Here is an 11,813-nt window from a genome sequence, read left to right on the forward strand (position 1 = left end):
AGGGTATCCCAATATGAACCGGCAAGAAACTCGGCGGGACACATCTTTTCAAAACATTACATCTTATAATTAACATGCATTAAATAAGAAAAAAACACAATTTAGATTACTATAGAAATCATGCAATTACATACAGTTGCTACATATAGCAAAATTGAAACTAAAATAAGCGTAAAGATATTAACTTTTATGTCTTTCGTAGATAAGTAATGTTAAAACAATCTTTATTTCTCTAGGAACGATAAATTCAAGGAGTGCAGTTGTAGTCATGTCAGTTAATTATTTGTAATTTAGGTACAATCATTCGTCGAAGAAATATAATTATAATGACAAGCGTGTGCTTGTGTTTTGTTACAGTAAGTTAACAAATTTTCTTCAACTTACCCTAAAATTTTACGAAAGTACATTTTTTTCCTTCAAAATTAAATTGTTTATAACCCGTAATGATACAAATTTACAAATTTATATTTTGACAATTTCAATTCTTATAAACTACATATGTACCTGATATTCATTATTGAATTGTCATAGCTGTTAGTAGGATTACATAATAATTACTCGTACTCTGCTGTGAGCATGATAGTTTTGTTTCTAGTATTAGGTTTAATGTTTTTGTACGCCGTTTGGCAAAATATAGTGAAACTTTACATATATAAACTGACCACCAATGTAACTCTACCTATATTTACAAATAAATACTTACTTACTTACTTACTACCCGTGTTTGAAACCCGTGGAATAAATTCATGAAAGCACCAAAAGATATTGTTACACAATCGCTTCGTATATTTTGAATTGATCACAACATATACCTACAGATAGCGACCGGAGAGAAATATGTCAATGGGAGCGAACGACATTTACATGGCATGTCGGCAAGTGACGCAAGAGAACGGAGTGCTTAGTGTTTAGTAGAATGTCTACTTTCTCGCGTGCAAAATGCCGTTTGCTATGGCTCATGGGAGCCTGGGGTCCGTTTGGCAACTAAGCCCTAGAATTGGCGTAGGTTCTAGTTTTTATGACAGCGACTGCCATCTGACCTTCCAACCCAGATGGTAAACTAGGCCTTATTGGGATTAGTCCGGTTACCTCACGATGTTTTCCTTCACCGAAAAGCGACTGGTAAATATCAAATGATATTTCGTACAATAGGTTCCGAAAGTCATTGGTAAGAGCCGGGGTTTGAACTCGTGACCTCCGGATTGAAAGTCGCATGCTCTTCCCGCTAGGCCATCAGCCCTTCACCCTAATGTACCCTAATAAAAATACATTTGTCAGTGATAAAAAAAATACTTATTTCGTTATTTTATAATAAGTACCTACTTACCTAAATTATTTCCAGATATTAGTAATCCTTATTGAAATTAATGCATTACGAAGAATAAACGATTTTGGAAGTTTTCGGTCAGGTAAGCTTTTAATTTATATTAACCGTGTGTATAACTTTGCGCCAACTTATTATAACAATATTATTTAACTTTGAGTGTTAGTTAAGTATTTAGTTAATATGTGTGGGTCATATCCTGAAAGCTAAATTAGATCCATTCCCTGGTGTTCAATTGGGCTCAAATTTGCTATACTTACTTACTGCCGTGGCGCAGCGACCCGAAGTGGATCTTGGCCTCCGACACCAAAGACCGCCATGCTTCTCTGTCCAAAGCCGTTTCTGTCCAGTCGACGGCGCCGAGTTCGCTAAGGTCTTTTTGCACTTCGTCTCTCCAGCGGTACCTAGGTCGAATAATCTAATTAATTTCTTACATTTCTTTATATACATAAATAAGTATATTAATATTGTTGTCCTACTTGTTCCCCAAATTTTGGTCTTTGAGGCATAATTTAGTAACGTAGTTCTAAGTACCATTTCGTAAGTATTGCCCCGGCCGAAAGGTTGGGCGATTTTTGACCGAAACTGAAACTATGGCCGTAACATGATTTTTTGGCCGAAACTGGCCGAAACCGAATCTTCGGTCGGACACTATAAAATACCTACTTATTTTACAGTTGTAAGCTCCGACGGTCGTCCCATTTTGAGAGGGGGGGCAAATGACTTAACAGCTAGTATGGGTAAGTAATATTTTTGTTGCGAAAATTTAAAAGCATTTTTCCAAAAAGTGTTAAGAGGACAGTCGACGACCACGTCGAAGAGAGGAAAATTGGAATTAGGTTTGTATGAAAAGCGTTCACGCACCGTTGTCCCCTTTTCTCTTAATGTTAATGCAGCTGCAGAGACCTAACCATTATTATATTATTAAGTATATCTAATTTTTATATTTTTTAAATTAATATTAATACCTAGCATAATTTAGATTTAAGACTATTGCTGTGCCTTATCAGGATCCATGTGAAACATACTATTACTATGTAACACCTAATGTAACCATGGATGCAATACATTAATGAAATGAGATAAATGACACCCTTCAACCACATTTCTATGCAGGGGGTCAGTGGGGGGCCGGGAATACACATACTTGTACAAGGGTGTAGCCAGCCAGTGAACTAGGGGGGGAGGGGGGGGGGGAATTGATATCGCCGGAGTCCTAAGGGAAGGGTGGGGGGGGGGTATGTAAAATTTATTTGAGCTCCACCACCTGCCTATACCTGCCTACGCCCATGTGCCTGTAAAACGGGAGCATGCATAATAGTTACACCCCCCCCCCCCACATATTGCATGCTAGTAAATCAAATTGCTTGCGAGCTACTTGCTTGCCAGATACCTACAGGCATGCCCTTACCGACTCATAGATCATGTACGTGTATTTGTAAGTAGGACTGAATGTCGCAGAAACCAGCCGAACTAGCCAAGGTGACAAAATCGCTATCGCTACGACAAACGACAACGAAACGCTTTGGGTCTCTCTATCACTTGACTCTTCCATATTAGTGCGACAGATCGATCGATTAAATTTCTTGACTTTCGCTTGAACGAATAAAATCACGAACATAGGGCTAAAACGCACCACAAAATTTGTAATGATTTTGCTTTTGAAATGCACAATTTTATTTTTGGTCGAACTCATCGATTACTTCTTGTGGTCAAAATTAATCCAAAATTAAATTCAAAAACATGATATCTGCGATTCCGGGCACACACAGCCAGTTCAGTGAGAGTGAGAGCAGAACCTGGCCGCAACTGTCACTTTCGCAACTGTCACTTTCGCAACTGTCACTTTCGCACTGATATGGAAGTGATAGAGGGGCACAAAGCGTTTCGTTGTCTTAGCAATAGCGATTGACACTTTGGCTAGGCCGGCTGAACGCACGGGGCCTCAAACCCTATGCAAATAAAAAAATAACTATTTCACATTCCCAGATTCCAATCCTGCCGGCCGACCAGCTTTGCGCGGAGGGCTAGATGATTTACTCGAAAGTAAGCACTATGGGAAATAATAATTATTATTATTAGTGTTGGGTACTCGGTATTTTTTTATCTAAAAATGTTATTTTTTTACAGACGTGGATGTTGACATAAATGTACGCCTACAACCGAAAGAAAAACGAAAACGTAAGTGAATTTTGTACATACGTGTCAAACCTCTAAGAAATAAATGTACATACTTATTAAAATTTGCAAACTACAAATATCAATGAAACATTAAACTTAAGCAGCTCTTTGGCTATTGCTTATGGTAAAATGTTGCCAGCGATTAAAAACTGGTGGTAAATACTTGTTTTACAGAAATTGTCTATACCATCCCATTACTGGTGCCTGTTCCATTATAGGGGTGTTTACTATAGGTAGATATCTGTGTGAGATTGTCCCCGAACATTTATTTTTTATTTTACTTTATTCCTATATCGGTATTTCTCATAATTCAGATGATCCAGACTCGCATAAAATGGCGATACCATTACGAGGTAGATTATACAATATTACACATAGTATCATTATAAATAAAGACCATATGTGGGGTTTTCTATTAAAAGGGACCCCTATTGTTGTTTACAACGATGAATACAACAGTAGTGTAAAATTGGGGATTCTGGATCAAAACCACGCTTCGCCCGGTTTGATTTCCAATTTTGCAATTAAGTGTCTATGGATTCTGGAACATTCAACTTTGCTGGAGAAGTTAATTTAAGTTCTGATGTCCTATATTTTTAAAATTATAATTACTTACCTAAGTATAATTAGTAATATTGTATAAACTGTTCATCATCATTATTTTCCTCGTGTTAGTCCCGGCTTGTCACGACGGCTCATGGGAGCCTTTCAATTTAGTTTTTGGATATTTTGTCGATTGCATCGACGGTAAATAGGTACACATGGCACCCAGCTAGAATTTCTCACTTTCTGACTGATGGTTGTGATTTGATCTACATATGTAATATTTTGTAGATGATGAAAAGCTGCAGCAAAGTAAGTAATTACAATAAAATTCGTGTAATCTGTCGTGTGTTTAGGTAATTATTACCTAAATAATCGGCGACGTTTTTAAACAGATTAGGTACGACCGAATCGATGGCACTTTTAAGTTAATATAACTTAAGCCTTACTTAACTCATTAATGCTCAATGTACCCAATTGAGTACACCTGAGTTACAGCGTTTCTTTCGATTTCTACTGTAACTTTACCTAACAGCATTAGAAGTGGTTCCCAAAAGTGGGTGTGGGCGCTAATGGGTTGAGGCAAAAATGAGACCTTAATATCTTAAAAAAAACCGTTGTATGTGGCTGAGTACCAAAAACTTGCCACCCGTGCAACAAAACAAACCTTGTTAGTTAGTTTTGGTTAAAAAGTACATGGTAATTAAATCTAAAAATAAACCTTATTTACTATAAACTATAACTAAACGATCAAGTAAGGAATGTCGAGATCCATCGCCGCACCAAGGTGCAAGACGTGGGTTGCGTCATTACCAAACTAAAATAGAGTTGGGCGTGTGGCTAGGCAGAGTGATGGCAGGTGGGCCAAAATGGAAACGGAGCAGTGGCCGTTTTCGAATGAAAGAAACCTCTTGGCGTCCTATGGCTCGTTGGGTGGACGACATTCGGAAGATTGCGGGTCACTTCTGAATGAGATTAGCTCAGGATCGGGACAAGAGACCCATGCTCATGCAGTGGGCGATAAACGGCTGATATTATGATGATTACTAAATCAATCTAAGAATTTTCTCGCTGGATGGTTAGTCTAAAATATCTTCAAGTTTAAACTACTTACATTTGATAAGATTACAAAAATCGCTTTCTCAGATGCCGATTTCCTTTTGCGTAAAAGGCAAAAATCCTCGTCGGAGGGTAAGTCAATTTCCATGTTTTTGCTGCATTTATTATTTGCTATTATCTGTTTGCTTTTTGTTTGTTTAACACCATTAAATTCAATAAATAATGCCGATCATAGTGGCCATAAATATAAACACATCCTTAATTAATTATTCGTAACAAAGTTATGTTATCTACGGTATATTTAGCCATCACTATAATTGGATGCTTACTGTATTCGTAAAACACACCGCTGAAAAGCAAACGATATTGTTATTATTTGTTTTTATTTTTATTAGAATCCGACGATGATGATGGGCTTCCGATCATGCGTACCGTAATGCCAGACAGCTCGCCAGAAAAAAGTGTGTACCTACTTATTTAACGTTTCAATCTTTAAAGCGCAAGGTTGTTTTAGGGATAAACGCAGCGTTGAACTCTGCGTTAACGGAATGAAAGGAAAATGACAATGCGTTTACCGCGTAAAACAATCTAGTGTCATTAGATTATCTGGCAAACGTTTCGCGTTTAACGCTGCGTTTATTGCATAAAACAACCACGCGCTTAAGAACTTTTACAAGTATCTCGGCATGGCTTTTGAAATGGCAATCATTCTATAAAAATATGACGTGTATAATGACGCTCATACACATCGTTCTGTTTAAGAGGAAATATTAGTAAAACTCCTTTTCAGATTTAAGAAATTTAAAGTAATGTTGCTGTCTCGCAGGTGAGGTCCCTTAAAAATGTGTAATAAGGACAACTGCAGCTAAAAATCTCAGAAATCGAGGTTTCATTCTCGACATTTTCCTGCTCCAAAAGTGAACCAATCGTAACGAAACTTTGGGAACGGAATGAGAAAGAAATTATCTGTCTGACAGTTTTAAAGTTTGTTAAAGCTCCTGGAACCTATGGAGTGAAACGGTAATTTTGTTTTGAACTCAAAAATTGTTGACATATAATAGTAACTTTATGTTTTGTTACTCTAGTAAAATCTCAGGAAACTGAAGAAGTGATCACTTATTTGCAAACTGGAGGCAACAAAGGTAAGTCTTGAGTATCATGGTTTATGGTCAGACTATACATACTATAATCCAGCCAAATTAAGGGTTTCACATGAAATGAGAGAAAATAAGCTGAAAACTACTTTTAAAACGTCAAAGAAAGTGACGAACTTGCAGCTTATTATCTCTCATTCCTACATTTCTGTTTTAGCCAGCCAGTGAAATAGGCAATTTGATATGGCCGAAGGCCTAAGGGGGGCAGACGCCGCAGAGGGGCATACATTGTATGTAATATTTGAGCTCCAGCCCCCCCCCCCCCCCCCATTCTCGCCCTACTTGTACCTGCCTACGCCCATGACTGCTGGACAAGTGGGCTAAGGTCCACCCTGCTTTCCGCCAGTCGCCACAAACATCTCGATTCTCGACATCTCTTTTGGTGTGTCCAGTTTTGGCCTGGTGCCCTTTCCCTGATTAATTTTGGGTTGTCCTTCTGTCTAATTATTAAAAAAAGGATTGTAAGTTGTGTTGTTGTTGTTGTTTTGTGTCTTTATTAAAAACTTTTTTAATTTATTAATTTATTCCTTTCCAGATGATTCTAGTGGAGAACAAACCATTTCTTTAGTACGAGAAGGTAACGGAGAAATTTTAGTCACTTAAATATCACTTTTAAAAAATTTAAACATTTTATAAGTAAATGGATCATTCACGTAATTTGCGGGAGTCGAATAAAGGTACTCCCTGCAGTTGACGATTCTCGAAACAAGTTAAAACATAGGTGTTGTAATGACAATCGACAAAAATTTCGCGAGCTACCCTTTTAAATAATATTATCTAAGTATTAAATTGTATCCCAATTTTGAAACACGTATCCAATCGTAAGTAAGAATAAGCGCCTGAACAAGTAAAAAAATTGTGGATTTAATTACGATACAAGTGCGTTAAACAGGAAATTAGAAACGAGTGGCGATAAATTATAACACAACCGAAGGGAGTGTTTTAAATCCACACGAGTTGCGAATTACCTATTCGCATATGTATCGTACAACGTTTTACAGTACATATGGCCCTTTTGCACTTTTGAAATAGTTACGTAATGTGCTAATTATCGCACTAGTGCAATAAAGTAGCACCATGAGTACTCTAAAAATATTTTACTTATTGTTTTGTAAACTCAAATTTTTGGAATCCTTTTTTTGTTACCTTTTATCTTATTACATATTTTCAGGTGATGATAATTCGTATGGTGAGTAAAAAGACTATTCAACAAAAAGTAATTAATGTTAACTTAATAAACACATCAAAGCTTATCTGTGCAACTTTTATAAAAAAAAAAAAAAACAATTTTATCCCAAGGTTATTAATAACTTAATTAACCTATGCAATATTTATCTAAAAATATACCTGAATGTAAATGGAAACTTTTGTTTTGCAGTAATTGTAAAAATACCGCAAGAACGTTTATTACACACAATAACAGTATTCTACCCTAAAATTTACAGAAAATCCTGCCAAGTTTCAGAGACAGCAGAGCGTTAAATCTACAAAGAGTAAGCACTTTATTATTTTTAATAACATTTCGAAAGTTTGGAAACCCTTATTAAATACTTATACTTTCGCCTGACCGGTCTTTTTGTGTGTCTGTGTGCTCGCAACATATTAAGATCTTTTAAGGCTGTAATTTGGCAGAAAGGGGGGGGGGGGGGGGAGGTCAAATATATTTTAGAAAGATTTCCCTTCTGTGTTCAATAACAAAAGTTAAAGACGTATAGGTATAGTAAGTATATCCCGTTTTTAGTGTTCCGTACCCAAATGCTAAAAACGAAATCATAGCTAAGTAGCTATTACTAACGGCCCGATTCGGAGAATGATTAAGACACGTTTAAGATTTTGGAAAGATCTTTAAAAGATCGATAACGAAACGACATGTCAAAAATTTACGTTTGTTTCGATTCCGCTGTGATCCCAATAAGATCTATCTACGATATTTCTAACGTCAAAATGACATTGGTTGCCCGAATCGAGCTGTTTCTGTCAATTATACGACTTACAAACGATATCTAAATGAGAACTTCACTGTCTGTCACCAGACTGTATTTCATGAACCGTAATAGTGAGACAGTTGAAATTTTCACAGATGATGTATTCCTATTGCCATTATAACAACAAATACTAAAAACAGAATAAAATAAATATTTAAGTGCAGCCATACAACAAATGTGTTTTTTGCCGTTTTTGCGTAATGGTACGGAACCCTTTGTGCGCGAGTCCGACTAGCACTTGGCCGGTTTTTGTTTAATCATATTGTTTATCTTGTCTGGGTGAAGTGTAAAAAATAACTTGATCCTCTTTATTTTGCGATGCGTACAGGAAAGACGCGAACAAAAATAAATAAATAAATATTATAGACAATAACCCTTTTAAACATATTGAGGTCCGAAACTTACAATACTATTTTATTTTTCAGTGCCTGAATGGACGAAAGACTTAAAAAAATACATAAGAATCCTGTCATCAAAGTACCCGCGGAACGGAATGATTAACCACATCAAACCTGTGATCAAAGGTAATACCTATATCTTCGCTGTGTCCCATTGCTGGACAATGTACAAAAAAACCCTAACAAGTTATAGACCTAACCCTCAGAAATCACTCTATTGATAGATGAAAATCCGTGCACTAGATTTTGAGTTTATCGCGAACATACATACACGGAGAGACGTGGCGGGGTCTTTGTTTAATAAGATGTAGTGATAGTTCCGATCGCCTTTAGAAGACCTGCTGAATTGCGCATTATGTCAACCTTCAACCAAAAACGTCACTTTTGATATTCAACCAAAAATGACACCGACAGATCAGTATCCTATTGGAATGAGATTTAAAAACTAAAAATCGAATTGACCTGATATCGTTTCACGGCATAGCTTATAGTATTCTAACTCAATACAATTCAATTTCTGTAAAATATGTTTTGTAGTAGAAAAACAGAATGAACTTCGAAATATATTAAAGATTATTATTTTTCAGTTTTGGAACGCACTCACAAAGTGAAAATAAAAGATATTGACGGTAAGTCTCTATAGACCATTAATCATTATATTCATTATATATATATATATAATAGGGGGCTTACAAAAATCGGTTTTAGAATAGGTACTTAAATATGAGTATAACCTATTTTGTTTGCCCACACGCAATTTTCCGTCACCAGGATATTTTATTTTATTATTATTTACAGTTGACAAACGAGGTAAGTTTTAAAATCCTTTAAATTAATAGAATACAGGAGACTTTTGTTAGACAGAAACATAGACAGAGAGAATCATAACCTTCTTCGACTTACGCTTGTACTACCACCTAAAAGAAAGAAATGGGTATAATTTTTCTGGTTCTTACATTCTGAAAAGTTGTGATTGCCAGACTATATATTTCCAATTAATAATTCCAATTAGATTGGTAGTTGATACGATACTAACATAGAATAGCTGTCAGTGCGTTTCACGCGGACTCAAACGCTCATCATCTTTATCATCATCATCATTTAGGTATTTAAAAGATGAACTATTGTCAGTGGACCAATGTCCATGTTTGTCTGTTCTTTACCTTCTCTGTGACAGCGTGATATGACACGACGTCGACTTTTACCTTTACTTGTTTCATGTCATTTTTGTCTTGTCCTAAACTTTCCCTTTTATGATGTTTTTAATTAATTTGTCGACCGTGGCTAAGTATCTTTCCTCTTTTATTATCTATAATACTCTATGATGGAAGTGGCACCAGTAATAGGATGTGTATCATAAATCCTGTAAAATAAGTTTTTATTTATCAGTTTTTAAAATGGAAACATTTAATCATAAACAAAAGCTATGGAGCTGCTTAAGTTTGACTTTTCATTAATTTTTGTTTGACAAAAGAAATGGCGCCATAGTGTTCATTGCTGGAGAGAAAAAAACAGTTTTAATTTGTTAACTATGTTGAAACCAACTGCAGTAGGTATCTTTGATTAAACACGTCGAAAACATAAAGAACTTATAGGAAATTCAACTTCTAATGCGCAAAGAGGTAGAAATTATACAGTTAGTTAACTGTCAGCGAAATATCAACAATATACTCAATTTTTTGTCTTAAATGTCTGATTGAATCCTTATGAGACTGCTAGCTTAACAGTCCAGACGCGATTTATTTATTTAGTATAAATTTTATTTTGACACTTGGAGAGACTTTACACCTCCAAATCTTATTAGTATTAGTACTCTGACATTGGGGACCTTTTACATCTCCAGATTTGATGTATTTTTAACCATAGAGACTATACATCTCTGTTTTATTGTAGTAATTATTTATTTTAAGATTATGATAATGTAATGTTTACCCAGGTATTGGTTGTTGTATTTATAAATGTTGTTATGTATTTTTCATGTCACCATATGATGTTACTATAAATGTTGTATTGACTTATAAAAGAGCCTTTGAGGCCTACTTGCAGAATTCAATTTTGAATTTTACTTACTATACAGTTTCTTCGTTGGTCTTATTTTCTGTCTCTAAGCTTCTCTCTGTTTTTATATTATTTTTCAATAAGCCTACCGTAAAACCACCCAACTATAGTCCAAAGCTCCCAACTATGGTCCACAAATAAACTCAATTTTTCTCGTTCAGGTGTGTATTTTACTATATTTTTGTAGTTCTAAGGCAAAGTATGTTTATAAATGGAAGGTAAAACTAGGAGTAAACCAAAAGGAACATTGGTATAGATACTTAATTTCCTTTTGAACTTGTGAACCATAGTTGCAGTATTGGACTATAGTTGGGTAGTTTTTTACGGTATTGTATACTTTCTGGGAGAAACATCAAACGCTTTATTTGTAGATATAAGTATGGATGTTTTTAACTGTTCATAGGTAGAGTAAAGGTGTTACTCAAGAAGGGAAGTAAAGTAAGTATAGAATTTAATATGTAAGAATATTTATTTACAATAACAATATACTTCATGGATATATACAGAGGATTACAACTAGCTTAAATCTAAAACAGGCCCTTGAGGTATTGTACCAAGGAAGCTCGCGGCATTTATTCGTTGTATTGCAATACTGATACGTTGTGCGAGGAAGCCGTCACGCAAGCTCTTCGGTAACCACTGTAACCATTAACGTCAACGTTTAACATTAAATATGAGTATTTTTCCAATAAAGCCATACGATAATAATAATTAAAAATAATTTATTGTTTGTGTGTTTGGTTTACAGGGAAAGTGAATCATCATATTAAAGCCGTAGAAGATATCATTTCAATGTTTGATGTTATACAATAAATAATAATATTGTATAAATATTTGGGTAAAATTACATTTTATTATTACCTAAAATATTTTCCGACCATCCTTTTTCCACAAAATAACCATGTCACTTACTAAACTTATTTTCTACTAGACAGACAGACGTATTCTTATTTTAATTACAGGGTATGAATTAGATCTGGAATAGTTATAAATCTGATCTAATACAAAACCTGTTATTAAAATATGAATACGCCTGAGATACACCTGCTAACGTCAATTTAAATTGAGGAAAAAATCAATTGCCTCGGGCGATACTCCAACTTGCAACCTT

General features: G+C 35.3%; 1 protein-coding gene across 3 annotated transcripts; it reads left to right on the plus strand.

Moving 5' to 3' along the window:
• The first annotated feature begins 208 nt into the window (after positions 1-208).
• On the plus strand, positions 209-11,546 carry LOC133529550 (uncharacterized). 3 transcript variants are annotated; one of them, XM_061867295.1, is made up of 18 exons: positions 209-356; positions 1,343-1,409; positions 2,002-2,064; positions 3,314-3,370; positions 3,455-3,505; positions 3,820-3,858; positions 4,340-4,360; positions 5,195-5,239; positions 5,503-5,568; positions 6,193-6,249; positions 6,797-6,838; positions 7,433-7,450; positions 7,707-7,754; positions 8,672-8,770; positions 9,232-9,273; positions 9,443-9,454; positions 11,106-11,140; positions 11,451-11,546. In XM_061867295.1, the coding sequence occupies exons 1-18, from the start codon at positions 327-329 to the stop codon at positions 11,457-11,459; spliced, it is 801 nt and encodes a 266-aa protein (XP_061723279.1). In that variant the 5' UTR covers positions 209-326; the 3' UTR covers positions 11,460-11,546. The 3 variants fall into 3 exon arrangements, with proteins under 3 accessions (XP_061723279.1, XP_061723280.1, XP_061723281.1); XM_061867296.1 differs by lacking the exon at positions 3,820-3,858; XM_061867297.1 differs by lacking the exons at positions 3,820-3,858; positions 4,340-4,360.
• The last annotated feature ends 267 nt before the right edge of the window (positions 11,547-11,813 follow it).

The sequence above is a fragment of the Cydia pomonella genome, chromosome 21 (genome assembly GCF_033807575.1).
Source record: "Cydia pomonella isolate Wapato2018A chromosome 21, ilCydPomo1, whole genome shotgun sequence".
In the NCBI taxonomy this organism is placed as follows: Eukaryota; Metazoa; Arthropoda; class Insecta; order Lepidoptera; family Tortricidae; genus Cydia; species Cydia pomonella.

What these genes read in the sequence shown, in the direction of transcription:
- LOC133529550 (XM_061867295.1), top strand. Translation starts at nt 327, where the DNA reads ATGACAAGCGTGTGCTTGTGTTTTGTTACA. An exon ending in GAGCGTTAAATCTACAAAGA is followed by an intron (nt 7,755 to 8,671) that starts GTAAGCACTTTA and finishes TTTATTTTTCAG; the next exon opens with TGCCTGAATGGACGAAAGAC. An exon ending in CATCAAACCTGTGATCAAAG is followed by an intron (nt 8,771 to 9,231) that starts GTAATACCTATA and finishes ATTATTTTTCAG; the next exon opens with TTTTGGAACGCACTCACAAA.